The sequence below is a fragment of the Oncorhynchus tshawytscha genome, linkage group LG26 (genome assembly GCF_018296145.1).
Source record: "Oncorhynchus tshawytscha isolate Ot180627B linkage group LG26, Otsh_v2.0, whole genome shotgun sequence".
Classification (NCBI taxonomy): Eukaryota; Metazoa; Chordata; class Actinopteri; order Salmoniformes; family Salmonidae; genus Oncorhynchus; species Oncorhynchus tshawytscha.
In genome coordinates, this window is record NC_056454.1 from 53,068,887 (window position 1) to 53,084,794 (window position 15,908).

Sequence of the window (15,908 nt, forward strand, 5' to 3'; positions counted from 1 at the left end):
AGGAAGAGGAGCCGGGTCTGCAATGAGGAAGAGGAGCCAGGTCTGCAACAGGAACCACTAGCTGACTGGGGAGTGAGGAAGAGGAGCCGGGTCTGCAGTAACAGGAACCACTAGCTGACTGGGGAGTGAGGAAGAGGAGCCGGGTCTGCAGTAACAGGAACCACCAGCTGACTGGGGAGTGAAGTTGTAGAAACATCTCAAGGATGTTGAGGACTAGAGGACAGGACTAGAGCTCAATTTGGTCTCCTAGCAAAGGGTCTGAACACTTATATAAATATTTATTTTTTTATAAATTTGCTAAAATTTCTAACAACCAGTTTTTGCTTTGTCATTATGGGGTAGTGTGTGTAGATTGACGAGACATTTTTTTTAAATAAATGTTAGAATAAGGCTATAACGTAATGTGTCCAGTCCTCTCCCTAGCCCATTTTGCAAACCACTGACCAAGTCTAGCTAACAGGTATGAAGCAAGCCAGTAGACTGGAGAGCAGAGCCGTTTGTCCAACAGGAGAGCAGAGCCGTTTGTCCAACAGGAGAGGAGAGCAGAGCCGTTTGTCCAACAGGAGAGGAGAGCAGAGCCGTTTGTCCAACAGGAGAGGAGAGCAGAGCCGTTTGTCCAACAGGAGAGGAGAGCAGAGCCGTTTGTCCAACAGGAGAGGAGAGCAGAGCCGTTTGTCCAACAGGAGAGGAGAGCAGAGCCGTTTGTCCAACAGGAGAGGAGAGCAGAGCCGTTTGTCCAACAGGAGAGCAGAGCCGTTTGTCCAACAGGAGAGGAGAGCAGAGCCGTTTGTCCAACAGGAGAGGAGAGCCGAGCCGTTTGTCCAACAGGAGAGGAGAGTCGTTTGTCCAACAGGAGAGGAGAGTCGTTTGTCCAACAGGAGAGGAGAGCGAGCCGTTTGTCCAACAGGAGAGGAGAGCAGTCCAACAGGAGAGGAGAGTCGTTTGTCCAACAGGAGAGGAGAGTCGTTTGTCCAACAGGAGAGGAGAGTCGTTTGTCCAACAGGAGAGGAGAGCAGAGTCGTTTGTCCAACAGGAGAGGAGAGCAGAGTCGTTTGTCCAACAGGAGAGAGTCGTTTGTCCAGAGAGGAGCCGTTTGTCCAACAGGAGAGGTTTGTCCAACAGGAGAGGAGAGTCGTTTGTCCAACAGGAGAGGAGAGTCGTTTGTCCAACAGGAGAGGAGAGTCGTTTGTCCAACAGGAGAGGAGAGTCGTTTGTCCAACAGGAGAGGAGAGTCGTTTGTCCAACAGGAGAGGAGAGTCGTTTGTCCAACAGGAGAGGAGAGTCGTTTGTCCAACAGGGCATGAAAATGAACAGATCTGTAAAGCCTGTGTTCTGTGAAGATGAAACCCTAGAGCTCAACCCTAGACAATGTTATGCCTCGACCTCTGACATCAATCCTCAGGAAATACTAATACTGCAGGACAGACACAGGAACTGGGTAGTGTGGCTGTGTAGGCAACACGTTTTAATTAAGGCATTTGGATATTACTTCAAATAACACCTGGTCTTGTCATTTACATCACTAGAGTAAAGAGCACAAACTGAAGAAATCCATCCATAAGGAGTCATTATGGATCAGAGAATGCACAAACTGAAGGGAACATTAAAACAACATTTGTTCATTGCTTCCACATTATATTGTCCAGTGGCCTTTTTCCCTTTGTGCCTTTTAGTGTAATGATAGCAGGCCATTAGAGAGACAAAGCAGTCAGGCAGCAGCACCACCTATTCCACTGTTGTGTTAATGCAGCAAGCAAAATGTAGCAACACCAAGGCCCAGGGGACAGAACCAGGCAGTGAGTAGAATAGAGGGGAGGGGGAGGGGGCAAGGTCAGCGGACTGCAGAGTAACTGAGGAGGAGGAGAGGAAGGCTGGGGGGGCCACCTGAAAATACTCTGTCCCATTGCCTAGATGGTTACAAGAGGTTACTATAGAAAAATGGAGCTAGAGACAACACAGTCGTTATGATCAATGAACCATATGGCCCAGAGAACAGACTGATGAATGGCAACTTAATGAAATACCTTGTACAGGGGTGTTGCAGTTGAGTCACAAATCATCTATCAACCACACCAGATGTCAGTCTATGGCTAGGGTGACTGGAGTCTGACAATTTTATGGGCTGTCCTCTGACACCACCTATTATATAGGTCCTGGATGGCAGGAAGCTTGGCACCAGTGATGTGTTGGGCTGTTCGCACAACCCTCTGTAAAGCCTTGCGGTCAGATGCCGAGCAGTTGCCATACCAGGCGGTGATGCAACCGGTCAGGATGCTCTCGATGGTGCAGCTGTATAACCTTTTGTGGATCTGAGGACCCATACCAAATCTTTTCAGTCTCCTGCGGGGGAAAAGATTGTCGTGCCCTCTTCACGACTGTCTTGGTATGTTCGGACCGTGATAGTTCTTTGATGATGTGGACTCTCGACCCGCTCCACTACAGCCCCATCGATGTGAATGGGGGCCTGCTCAGCCCGCCTTTTCCTGTAGTCCATGATCAGCTCCTTTGTCTTGCTCACAGAGGTTGTTGTCTCTGAGCTCCTCCCAATAGACATTCTCATCGTATGTCGGTGATCAGGCCTACCACTGCTGTGTCGTCAGCAAAATTAATGATGGTGTTGGAGTCGTGTTTGGTCACGCAGTCGTGGGTGAACAGGGAATACAGGAGGGGACTAAGTACACACCCCTGAGGGGCCCCTGTGTTGAGGATCAGCGTGGCGGATGTGTTGTTGCCTACTCTTACCACCTGGGGTGGCCCGTAAGGAAGTCCAGGATCCAGTTGCAGAGGGAGGTGTTTAGTCCCAGGGTCCTTAGTTTATTGATGAGCTTCATGGCCACTATGGTGTTGAAGGCTGAGCTGTAGTCGATGAACAGCATTCTCACATAGGTGTTCCTTTTGTCCAGGTGAGAAAGGGCAGTTCGGAGTTTGTTTGAAATTGCATCATCTGTGGATCTGTTGGGGCGGCATGCGAATTGGAGTGGGTCTGGGGTGTCCGGGAGGATGCTGTTGATGTGAGCCATGACCAGCCTTCCAAAAGCACTTCATGGCTACTGACGTGAGTGCCACGGAGCGGTAATCATTTAGGCAGGTTACCTTTGCTTCCTTGGGCACAGGGACTATGGTGGTCTGCTTTAAACATGTAGATATTACAGACTAGGTCAGGAAGAAAATGTCAGTGAAGACACTTGACAGTTGGTCCGTGCGTGCTTTGAGTACACGTCCTGGTAATCCGTCTGGCCCAGCGGCTTTGTGAATGTTGACCTGTTCACGTCGGCTACCGAGGAGGTTATCACAGTCATCCAGAACAGCTGGTGCCTTGTGCACGCTTCAGTGTTGCTTGCCTCGAAGCGAGCATAAAAAAGCATTTAGCTCGTCTGGTCGCATCACTGGGCAGCTTGCGTCCAGCTTTCCCTTTGTAGTCTGTAATAGTTTTCAAGCCACATCCGACAAGCATCTGTATCCTACTACACTGCTCTCTGAATCCTGTATTGATACTTTGCTCGTTTGACGTCTGAGGGCATAGCGGGATTTCTTATAAGCGTCCGGATTAGTCTCTCTCTCCTTGAAAGCGGTGGCTCTAGCTTTTAGCCCGATGCGGATGTTGCCTCCTGTACATATAGTCACTGTGGGGACGACGTCATCGATGCACTTATTGACGAGGTGGTGTATTCCTCAATGCCATTGGATGAATCCCGGAACATGTTCCAGTCTGTATTAGCATAACAGTTCTGTTGTGTAGCATCCGTGTCATCTGACCACTTCTGTACTGAGCGAGTCACTGGTACAACCTGCTTTAGTTTTTGCTTGGAAGCAGGAATCAGGAGGATAAAATTATGGTCAGATATGCCAAATGGAGGGCGGGGGAGAGCTTTGTATGCATCTGTGTATGGAGTAAAGGTGGTCTAGAATATTTTTCCCCTGGTTGCAGGTAAAAAATAAGAGTCAACGCCGGTGTAGAAGAGCCAACGCCGGTGTAGTAGAGCCAACGGCAGTGTAGTAGAGCCAACGGCAGTGTAGTAGAGCCAACGGCGGTGTAGTAGAGCCAACGGCAGTGTAGAAGAGTCAACGGCAGTGTAGTAGAGCCAACGGCGGTGTAGTAGAGCCAACGGCAGTGTAGAAGAGTCAACGGCAGTGTAGTAGAGCCAACGGCCGGTGTAGTAGAGCCAACGGCGGTGTAGTAGAGCCAACGGCAGTGTAGTAGAGCCAAAGGCGGTGTGGTAGAGCCAACGGCAGTGTAGTAGAGCCAAAGCCGGTGTGGTAGAGCCAAAGCCGGTGTAGTAGAGCCAACGGCAGTGTAGAAGAGCCAACGGCGGTGTAGAAGAGTCAACGACGGTGTAGTAGAGCCAACGGCAGTGTAGTAGAGCCAACGGCAGTGTAGTAGAGCCAACGGCAGTGTAGTAGAGCCAACGGCAGTGTAGTAGAGCCAACGGCAGTGTAGTAGAGCCAACGGCAGTGTAGTAGAGCCAATGCTACATTTTCAAACATTACTATTTTTTTGGTACTACTTTTATTTATTACTTATTGTGGGATTTTTATATAAATGTGCCTAGCACTGTTGAGTGAAACTTCTACACCTGCATTGCTTGCTGTTTGGGATTTTAGTCTGGGTTTCTGTACAGCACTTTGAGATATCAGCTGATGTACGAAGGGCTATATAAATAAATTTGATTTGATTTGAGGAGAGCCTTCAAGTAAGAATTTCACTGTACCGTTTACACCCTGTATCCTGTTCACAGGACCAATAAACTTTGATTTGATTTACTAAATGTCTCGCATAAATAGACAAGAATACATTTAAAGTGCCATACGGTCACCCTTGACAACAACAGAGTAGGTGTGGCCAATGGCACTGACTGTCAGGGCAGGAACCAATGACATGTCTAAAGCAGGAACCTGCAACCTCTATTTATTGTTTTGCTTTTCTCTCTGAACAGAGCAGTCTGAGCTGCAGAGGAACAGGCGATGACTTCAGGATGTCCTCTATAGCCAATACATCTCAGCTATGCGGGAGGAAGTGACAGAGTTACAATCGAGGGAGAAGAAATGTTACCACTCAGTGACTCAGTAACCAGAGAATGCGGAGTCTGACCCAACATACCAACACATGGTTCCTACTTCTAAGACAGAGTCAGAGGACTGGCAGCTATGTCTGCAGGAGTTGTTTTATGATGAGAGGAGAGAATGTAGAGGGGTTGAGGGTGTAACCTAATGCCTTGCCACCTCAGGCCTGTGGGATGGGGGTGAGCAGAGGGGAGAGAGGAGAGCGATGGCTATGACCTGGAATCTAAGGTTCAGGGTTGGGAATCTGAGAATCCCAAGATGGGAACGTCTGAAGGGGAAAAATGTTGAGAGCGACGGAAGGAACCCTCTTCCAGAGAAGAGTTAGGGGGCGTGAGCCAGAGAAGAGTTAGGGGGCGTGAGCCAGTGTGCTTTTACCCGTGAATAACAGCCGTCCCATAGAGAGAATAAATGACATTTAGAAATACATTTCTGGGATTCACCCTCATCATCACCCTCAGCTCAATAACCAAGGTGTAAAATGGTTGATTTCTCCTGCTGGCTGTGCGAGAGACAGAGTTGTCTGAGAGGCACGAAGACACGGTCTCAGCCCCACAACAGAACAATCAGATCAGATGAAAAACACAGTGAAGATATCAGGATGATTTCCTTTCCTCCTCTTCAGTGTCAAACTGATGCTGAATAGTACTCATGGAATAGTACTTAGTAAGGTTATGACTGCTGGTGTTTGGTCAGCCACCGGCTGGTGTGTGTGTGTGTGTGTTGGGGAGGGGGGGCTGGTGGGGTACTCAGTTGTGAGGATAGATGCATGCAGAGAGGAAGGAGACTACAGCACAGAAGACAGTCTTATACTCAGCTGGCCCCTCCCCAGATGTTGTGTTAAATGCTCTACAACAAAGCTTTCTTAGTGTCCAACAAGCTTTCTCTGCCCTTAACCTTGTTCTGAACACCTCAAAACAAAGGTCATGTGGTTTGGTAAGAAGAATGTCCCTCTTCCCACAGGTGTGATTACTACCTCTGAGGGTTTAGAGCTTGAGATAGTCACCTCATACAAGTACTTGGGAGTATGGCTAGACGGTCCACTGTCCTTCTCTCAGCACATATCGGGGCGGCAGGGTAGCCTAGTGGTTAGAGCATTGGACTAGTAACCGAAAGGTTGCAAGTTTGAATCTCCGAGCTGACAAAGTACAAATCTGTCGTTCTGCCCCTGAACAGGCAGTTAACCCACTGTTCCTAGGCCGTCATTGAAAATAAGAATTTGTTCTTAACTGACTTGCCTAGTAAAATAAAGGGAAAATAAAAAATATAAAAAATAAACATATCAAAGCTGCAGGCTAAGGTTAAATCTAGACTTGGTTTCCTCTATCGTAATTGCTCCTCTTTCACCCCAGCTGCCAAACTAAACCTGATTCAGATGACCATCTTAGATGACTCTTTATGGGGCGTCTCTCCCAGCGTGGCGTTGGGGCGTCTCGTCATGTGTGTTTTGTCCTAAAACCAGCCCCCATAGGAGGACTTTTGCCTTTTTTATAGGCCGTCATTGTAAATAAGTTCTTAACTGAATTGCCTAGTTAAATAAAGAGCAAAATAAAAAAATATATATATAAAAAAAAAAAGAAACAGCCCAGAGCGAGAGACTACAGCCCAGAGCGAGAGACCACAGCCCAGAGGAGAGACTACAGCCCAGAGGGAGAGACTACAGCCCAGAGGAGAGACCACAGCCCAGAGGGAGAGACCACAGCCCAGAGGGAGAGACTACAGCCCAGAGGAGAGACCACAGCCCAGAGCGAGAGACTTCAGCCCAGAGCGAGTAGCCTACACCCACCAGAACACACAGCCCAGAGGGAGAGACCAGCAGCCCAGCAGCAGCAGACTACAGCCCAGAGCGAGAGACCACAGCCCAGAGGGCAGGTACCCAGCCCAGAGCGTTAGAGACCACAGCCCAGAGCGAGAGACCACAGCCCAGAGGGAGAGACCACAGCCCAGTAGGGAGAGACTACAGCCCAGAGCGGTTAGACCACAGCCCAGTAGCGAGAGACTACAGCCCAGAGCGAGAGACTACAGCCCAGAGCAGACCAGTAGCCCAGAGCAGAGCCTACAGCCCAGAGGGAGAGACTACAGCCCAGAGCGAGAGACTACAGCCCAGGCGAGAGACTACAGCCCAGAGCGAGAGACTACAGCCCAGAGCGAGAGACTACAGCCCAGAGGGAGAGCAGACAGCCCAGAGGGAGAGACTACAGCCCAGAGCGAGAGACTACAGCCCAGAGCGAGAGACTACAGCCCAGAGCGAGAGACACTACAGCCCAGAGGGAGAGACTACAGCCCAGTCTGCCTAAACCCAGAGAGACCACAGCCCAGTAGCGAGCCTGACTACAGCCCAGAGCGAGAGACTACAGCCCAGAGCGAGAGACTACAGCCCAGAGCGAGAGACTACAGCCCAGAGGAGAGACTACAGCCCAGAGCGAGAGACTACAGCCCAGAGGGAGTGACTACAGCCCAGAGGGAGAGACCACAGCCCAGAGCGAGAGACTACAGCCCAGAGGGAGAGTCCCCTATTCACCTTAAGTAGCCTACACCCACCAGAACACACACACACACTCACAGCATGCTCCAGCACAGCAGGTAGCCTAGCGGTTAGAGCAGACAGTAGGGTGGCAGGTAGCCTGCTTAGCGGTTAGAGCAGACAGTAGGGTGGCAGGTAGCCTGCCTAGCGGTTAGAGCAGACAGTAGGGTGGCAGGTAGCCTGCCTAGCGGTTAGAGCAGACAGTAGGGTGGCAGGTAGCCTGCCTAGCGGTTAGAGCAGACAGTAGGGTGGCAGGTAGCCTGCCCAGCGGTTAGAGCAGACAGTAGGGTGGCAGGTAGCCTGCCTAGCGGTTAGAGCAGACAGTAGGGTGGCAGGTAGCCTGCCTAGCGGTTAGAGCAGACAGTAGGGTGGCAGGTAGCCTGCCTAGCGGTTAGAGCAGACAGTAGGGTGGCAGGTAGCCTGCCTAGCGGTTAGAGCAGACAGTAGGGTGGCAGGTAGCCTGCCTAGCAGTTAGAGCAGACAGTAGGGTGGCAGGTAGCCTGCCTAGCGGTTAGAGCAGACAGTAGGGTGGCAGGTAGCCTGCCTAGCGGTTAGAGCAGACAGTAGGGTGGCAGGTAGCCTGCCTAGCGGTTAGAGCAGACAGTAGGGTGGCAGGTAGCCTGCCTAGCGGTTAGAGCAGACAGTAGGGTGGCAGGTAGCCTGCCTAGCGGTTAGAGCAGACAGTAGGGTGGCAGGTAGCCTGCCTAGCGGTTAGAGCAGACAGTAGGGTGGCAGGTAGCCTGCCTAGCGGTTAGAGCAGACAGTAGGGTGGCAGGTAGCCTGTCTAGCGGTTAGAGCAGACAGTAGGGTGGCAGGTAGCCTGCCTAGCGGTTAGAGCAGACAGTAGGGTGGCAGGTAGCCTGTCTAGCGGTTAGAGCAGACAGTAGGGTGGCAGGTAGCCTGTCTAGCGGTTAGAGCAGACAGTAGGGTGGCAGGTAGCCTGCCTAGCGGTTAGAGCAGACAGTAGGGTGGCAGGTAGCCTGCCTAGCGGTTAGAGCAGACAGTAGGGTGGCAGGTAGCCTGCCTAGCGGTTAGAGCAGACAGTAGGGTGGCAGGTAGCCTGCCTAGCGGTTAGAGCAGACAGTAGGGTGGCAGGTAGCCTGCCCAGCGGTTAGAGCAGACAGTAGGGTGGCAGGTAGCCTGCCTAGCGGTTAGAGCAGACAGTAGGGTGGCAGGTAGCCTGCCCAGCGGTTAGAGCAGACAGTAGGGTGGCAGGTAGCCTGCCTAGCGGTTAGAGCAGACAGTAGGGTGGCAGGTAGCCTGCCTAGCGGTTAGAGCAGACAGTAGGGTGGCAGGTAGCCTGCCTAGCGGTTAGAGCAGACAGTAGGGTGGCAGGTAGCCTGCCTAGCGGTTAGAGCAGACAGTAGGGTGGCAGGTAGCCCGCCTAGCGGTTAGAGCAGACAGTAGGGTGGCAGGTAGCCTGCCTAGCGGTTAGAGCAGACAGTAGTGTGGCAGGTAGCCTGCCTAGCGGTTAGAGCAGACAGTAGGGTGGCAGGTAGCCTAGCGGTTAGAGCAGACAGTAGGGTGGCAGGTAGCCTGCCTAGCGGTTAGAGCAGACAGTAGGGTGGCAGGTAGCCTGCCTAGCGGTTAGAGCAGACAGTAGGGTGGCAGGTAGCCTGCCTAGCGGTTAGAGCAGACAGTAGGGTGGCAGGTAGCCTGCCTAGCGGTTAGAGCAGACAGTAGGGTGGCAGGTAGCCTGCATAGCGGTTAGAGCAGACAGTAGGGTGGCAGGTAGCCTGCCTAGCGGTTAGAGCAGACAGTAGGGTGGCAGGTAGCCTAGCGGTTAGAGCAGACAGTAGGGTGGCAGGTAGCCTCTAGCGGTTAGAGCAGACAGTAGGGTGGCAGGTAGCCTGCCTAGCGGTTAGAGCAGACAGTAGGGTGGCAGGTAGCCTAGCGGTTAGAGCAGACAGTAGGGTGGCAGGTAGCCTGCCTAGCGGTTAGAGCAGACAGTAGGGTGGCAGGTAGCCTGCTTAGCGGTTAGAGCAGACAGTAGGGTGGCAGGTAGCCTACCCAGGTTAGAGCAGACAGTAGGGTGGCAGGTAGCCTGCCTAGCGGTTAGAGCAGACAGTAGGGTGGCAGGTAGCCTGCCTAGCGGTTAGAGCAGACAGTAGGGTGGCAGGTAGCCTGCTTAGCGGTTAGAGCAGACAGTAGGGTGGCAGGTAGCCTGCCTAGCGGTTAGAGCAGACAGTAGGGTGGCAGGTAGCCTGCCTAGCGGTTAGAGCAGACAGTAGGGTGGCAGGTAGCCTGCCTAGCGGTTAGAGCAGACAGTAGGGTGGCAGGTAGCCTGCCTAGCGGTTAGAGCAGACAGTAGGGTGGCAGGTAGCCTGTCTAGCGGTTAGAGCAGACAGTAGGGTGGCAGGTAGCCTGCCTAGCGGTTAGAGCAGACAGTAGGGTGGCAGGTAGCCTGTCTAGCGGTTAGAGCAGACAGTAGGGTGGCAGGTAGCCTGCCTAGCGGTTAGAGCAGACAGTAGGGTGGCAGGTAGCCTGTCCTAGCGGTTAGAGCAGACAGTAGGGTGGCAGGTAGCCTGTCTAGCGGTTAGAGCAGACAGTAGGGTGGCAGGTAGCCTGCCTGCGGTTAGAGCAGACAGTAGGGTGGCAGGTAGCCTGCCTTAGCGGTTAGAGCAGACAGTAGGGTGGCAGGTAGCCTGCCGGTTAGAGCAGACAGTAGCGGTTAGTTAGAGCAGACAGTAGGGTGGCAGGTAGCCTGCCTAGCGGTTAGAGCAGACAGTAGGGTGGCAGGTAGCCTGCCTAGCGGTTAGAGCAGACAGTAGGGTGGCAGGTAGCCTGCCTAGCGGTTAGAGCAGACAGTAGGGTGGCAGGTAGCCTGCCTAGCGGTTAGAGCAGACAGTAGGGTGGCAGGTAGCCTGCCTAGCGGTTAGAGCAGACAGTAGGGTGGCAGGTAGCCTGCCTAGCGGTTAGAGCAGACAGTAGGGTGGCAGGTAGCCTGCCTAGCGGTTAGAGCAGACAGTAGGGTGGCAGGTAGCCTGCCTAGCGGTTAGAGCAGACAGTAGGGTGGCAGGTAGCCTGCCTAGCGGTTAGAGCAGACAGTAGGGTGGCAGGTAGCCTGCCTAGCGGTTAGAGCAGACAGTAGGGTGGCAGGTAGCCTGCGGTTAGAGCAGACAGTAGGGTGGCAGGTAGCCTGCCTAGCGGTTAGAGCAGACAGTAGGGTGGCAGGTAGCCTGCCTAGCGGTTAGAGCAGACAGTAGGGTGGCAGGTAGCCTGCCAGGTAGCGGTTAGAGCAGACAGTAGGGTGGCAGGTAGCCTGCAGCGGTTAGAGCAGACAGTAGGGTGGCAGGTAGCCTAGCGGTTAGAGCAGACAGTAGGGTGGCAGGTAGCCTAGCGGTTAGAGCAGACAGTAGGGTGGCAGGTAGCCTAGCGGTTAGAGCAGACAGTAGGGTGGCAGGTAGCCTGCTAGCGGTTAGAGCAGACAGTAGGGTGGCAGGTAGCCTGCCTAGCGGTTAGAGCAGACAGTAGGGTGGCAGGTAGCCTGCCTAGCGGTTAGAGCAGACAGTAGGGTGGCAGGTAGCCTGCCTAGCGGTTAGAGCAGACAGTAGGGTGGCAGGTAGCCTAGCGGTTAGAGCAGACAGTAGGGTGGCAGGTAGCCTAGCGGTTAGAGCAGACAGTAGGGTGGCAGGTAGCCTGCCTAGCGGTTAGAGCAGACAGTAGGGTGGCAGGTAGCCTGCCTAGCGGTTAGAGCAGACAGTAGGGTGGCAGGTAGCCTGCCTAGCGGTTAGAGCAGACAGTAGGGTGGCAGGTAGCCTGCCTAGCGGTTAGAGCAGACAGTAGGGTGGCAGGTAGCCTGCTTAGCGGTTAGAGCAGACAGTAGGGTGGCAGGTAGCCTGCTTAGCGGTTAGAGCAGACAGTAGGGTGGCAGGTAGCCTGCCTAGCGGTTAGAGCAGACAGTAGGGTGGCAGGTAGCCTGCCTAGTGGTTAGAGCAGACAGTAGGGTGGCAGGTAGCCTGCTAGCGGTTAGAGCAGACAGTAGGGTGGCAGGTAGCCTGCCTAGCGGTTAGAGCAGACAGTAGGGTGGCAGGTAGCCTGCCTAGCGGTTAGAGCAGACAGTAGGGTGGCAGGTAGCCTGCCTAGCGGTTAGAGCAGACAGTAGGGTGGCAGGTAGCCTGCTAGCGGTTAGAGCAGACAGTAGGGTGGCAGGTAGCCTGCCTAGCGGTTAGAGCAGACAGTAGGGTGGCAGGTAGCCTGCCTAGCGGTTAGAGCAGACAGTAGGGTGGCAGGTAGCCTGCCTAGCGGTTAGAGCAGACAGAGCAGACAGTAGGGTGGCAGGTAGCCTGCCTTAGCGGTTAGAGCAGACAGTAGGGTGGCAGGTAGCCTGCCTAGCGGTTAGAGCAGACAGTAGGGTGGCAGGTAGCCTGCCTAGCGGTTAGAGCAGACAGTAGGGTGGCAGGTAGCCTGCCTAGCGGTTAGAGCAGACAGTAGGGTGGCAGGTAGCCTGCTTAGCGGTTAGAGCAGACAGTAGGGTGGCAGGTAGCCTGCCCTAGCGGTTAGAGCAGACAGTAGGGGCAGGTAGCCTGCCTAGCGGTTAGAGCAGACAGTAGGGTGGCAGGTAGCCTGCTAGCGGTTAGAGCAGACAGTAGGGTGGCAGGTAGCCTCTAGCGGTTAGAGCAGACAGTAGGGTGGCAGGTAGCCTGCCTAGCGGTTAGAGCAGACAGTAGGGTGGCAGGTAGCCTGCCTAGCGGTTAGAGCAGACAGTAGGGTGGCAGGTAGCCTGCCTAGCGGTTAGAGCAGACAGTAGGGTGGCAGGTAGCCTGCCTAGCGGTTAGAGCAGACAGTAGGGTGGCAGGTAGCCTGCCTAGCGGTTAGAGCAGACAGTAGGGTGGCAGGTAGCCTGCCTAGCGGTTAGAGCAGACAGTAGGGTGGCAGGTAGCCTGCCTAGCGGTTAGAGCAGACAGTAGGGTGGCAGGTAGCCTGCCTAGTGGTTAGAGCAGACAGTAGGGTGGCAGGTAGCCTGCTGTTCCTGTAGCACTTAGAGCAGACAGTAGGGTGGCAGGTAGCCTGCCAGATGAGAATTAGAGTAGACAGTAGGGTGGCAGGTAGCCTGCCTTACCGGTTAGAGCAGACAGTAGGGTGGCAGGTAGCCTGCCTTACAGCAGGTTAGAGCAGACAGTAGGGTGGCATCCTTAGCCAGCGGTTAGAGCAGACAGTAGGGTGGCAGGTAGCCTAGCAGCATGTTAGAGCAGACAGTAGGGTAACAGGTAGCCTGGCGGTTAGAGCAGACAGTAGGGCGAGGATAACCCATCCTTACAGCAGGTTCCTCAGGCCAGCTTAGAGGTAACCCATCCTTAGAGCGTTTTGCTAGTAAAAGGTCACTGGCTTAAATCCCTGATCCGACTAGGTGAACAATCTGCTGATGTGCCCTTGAGCAAGGCAGTGAACCCTAGCTGTTCCTGTAAGTCACTCTGGAAAAGAACGTCTGCTAAATGACTAACATGGAGGCTGCTGAGAGGAGGACGGCTCAGATGAGAATGTGAGTAGGCACAGAGAGGGCTTCGAGGATAACCCATCCTTACCACAGCATGTTCCTCAGGCCACACAGCTTAGAGGATAACCCATCCTTACAGCAGTACGTTCCTCAGGCCACACAGCTTAGAGGATAACCCATCCTTACAGCAGCATGTTCCTCAGGCCACACAGCTTAGAGGATAACCCATCCTTACCACAGTACGTTCCTCAGGCCACACAGCTTAGAGGATAACCCATCCTTACAGCAGCATGTTCCTCAGGCCACACAGCTTAGAGGATAACCCATCCTTACAGCAGTACGTTCCTCAGGCCACACAGCTTAGAGGATAACCCATCCTTACAGCAGTACGTTCCTCAGGCCACACAGCTTAGAGGATAACCCATCCTTACAGCAGTACGTTCCTCAGGCCACACAGCTGCATATCAGGGTCCAAAAGAGCATAACAAAACTAATTTGTCTGTTACATCTACGTTCCTTTAAGAGGACATGTAATACCAAAATGGGACAGTGGCCAATGAGGCCTGATCTTTTAGTCATCTCTGCATTCCATGGAGTCACAGTGAGGGAGTTTACATGCAATGCTATTCTTTAACTCCCTTGCCTTGTTGGATTACAGATTAATTAAATCTGTTTGTTTTATAGGACTAGGGTTATCACATGGCTATCGACATGCCTGTAGTCCTTTGAGTCACAGGTAACTAGGTATGCCCCTAAAAAGAATGCCCTTATGGATCGATGTTCAGTAACAATATATTGGCTGTATACACAGGGCGCCAGGCTATATACACAGGGCGCCAGGCTATATACACAGGGCGCCAGGCTACATACACGGGGCGCCAGGCTACATACACGGGGCGCCAGGCTACATACACGGGGCGCCAGGCTACATACACGGGGCGCCAGGCTATATACACAGGGCGCCAGGCTATACACACAGGGCGCCAGGCTACACAGGGCGCCAGGCTATATACACAGGGCGCCAGGCTACCAGGCTATATACACGGGCGCCAGGCTATACACACAGGGCGCCAGGCTACCAGGCTATATACACGGGGGCTATACCAGGCTATATACACACAGGGCCAGGCTACCAGGCTAGGCTACACAGGGTACCAGGCTATATACACACAGGGCGCCAGGCTACCAGGCTAGGCTATACACGGGGTACCAGGCTATATACATACACGGGGTGCCAGGCGACAGGCAATATACACAGGGCACCAGGCTGGGGTGCCAGGCGGGGTACATACACGGGGTGCCAGGCTACATACACGGGGTGCCAGGCTACATACACGGGGTACCAGGCTACATACACGGGGTACCAGGCTACATACACGGGGTACCAGGCAATATACACAGGGCACCAGTACTGAGTCGATGTGCAGGGATACCAGGTAATTGAGGTAGATGTGTACATATGGTAGAGATAGTGACTAGGCAGCAGGATAGATATTAAACAGGGGCAGCAGCGGTGTGACGAGTCAGAAGAAGAGTGTACTATGTGTCTGTAAACTTGTCATCCCGATCGACAGACGGTCCAGCTGCGTCCTGTGTACCTCATCTACCTTGTACCCCTGCACATTGACTCGTTACGGGTACTCATATTATATATAGCCTCGCTGTTGTTATTTATTGTGTTACTATTTTACATTTTTGTTCGTTACATTTCCTTACTTTTTAACTCTGCATTGTTGGAAAGGGGCTCGTAAGTAAGTCATTTCTCGGTAAAAGTCTACACGGGTCTGATTCTGCGCATATAGGAAATAAGGTCTGATTAGTGGTCGAGCTGTCCTGTGTACCTCATCTACCTTGTACCCCTGCACATTGACTCGTTACTGGTCCCAGAGCAGCATGCTGGTGACTGACTGAAGACAGCAGCAGCCTGTTATACACAAACTACTGGAAACATGTGTTGCTCAACTGCATCTACTCCTTGAGAAATAACCAGTGATCATTTCACTTCGCAGGCGAAAGGGACCGCAAAAAAAGTAATTAATTATACCACCCAAAAACTGCTGGACATAAGTGTTCACTGCTCGTAAAGGTGTAACAAAAGACGGTCCCGTCTCCTACAATCACTTTGGAATGAAACAATGTTTTGGAGCCGCAACATCTTCCCAAAAACATAACATGTAGAGACTTTGACTTACCTCTACAAAGAAGGAATCCATTTACAATGAATGATCCTCCAAGAAACTATTCTGATCTTAGATTCCAGGTCCCACAGTGGAGCGGAGGACGAACATGTATTTCCTGATGCTTTCCATTCGCGAGCAGAGGTCAAGATGAGAGACGTTTCCTTCGCTCTCTTTCTTCTCCTAACGGGAACACACACCAAATAAACCAGGGAATTCCTATTAGCGTCCCAGTCAGAAATCAGTTGTAAACGGGATTTAAAACACCTCAACACAAATAGACACAGCGTCCGTCTGTTTGACTCGTGTAGTGTGTCCGATATGAATGAGTCCGATATGAATGAGCCCGGTATATCACTGAAGGCGGAGCTTGAAACCGTAGACTCGCCCATGAACCACGCCCTTATTGGAACAATGTAACAGCAGCGTAAATCTAATGAACTGATGATGATACGTTTGTTATCATTTTCATTTCAATTATTAGTAGTTTAGTACACTATATATACAAAAGTATGTGGACACGCCTTCAAATGAGTGGATTCGTCCATTTCAGCTACACCCCTTGCTGACAGGTGTATAAAATCAAGCACACAGCCATGCAATCTCCACAGAGAAACATCAACAGTAGAATGGCCTTACTGAAGAGCTCAGTGACTTTTAACGTGGCACTGTCATAAGATGTCACCTTTCCAACAAGTCAGTTTGTAAGATT

At 52.4% G+C, this 15,908-nt stretch overlaps 1 protein-coding gene across 1 annotated transcript in view; it reads right to left on the bottom strand.

Moving 5' to 3' along the window:
* myo10l3 (myosin X, like 3) overlaps positions 1 to 15,629 on the bottom strand; it is a 278,527-nt gene extending 262,898 nt beyond the window's left edge. The window contains exon 1 of the mRNA XM_042306828.1: positions 15,212 to 15,629. Coding sequence (XP_042162762.1) covers positions 15,212 to 15,232 — 21 coding nt within the window. The 5' untranslated portion in view covers positions 15,233 to 15,629. The remainder of the gene's footprint in view (positions 1 to 15,211) is intronic.
* Between the last annotated feature and the right edge of the window lie 279 nt (positions 15,630 to 15,908).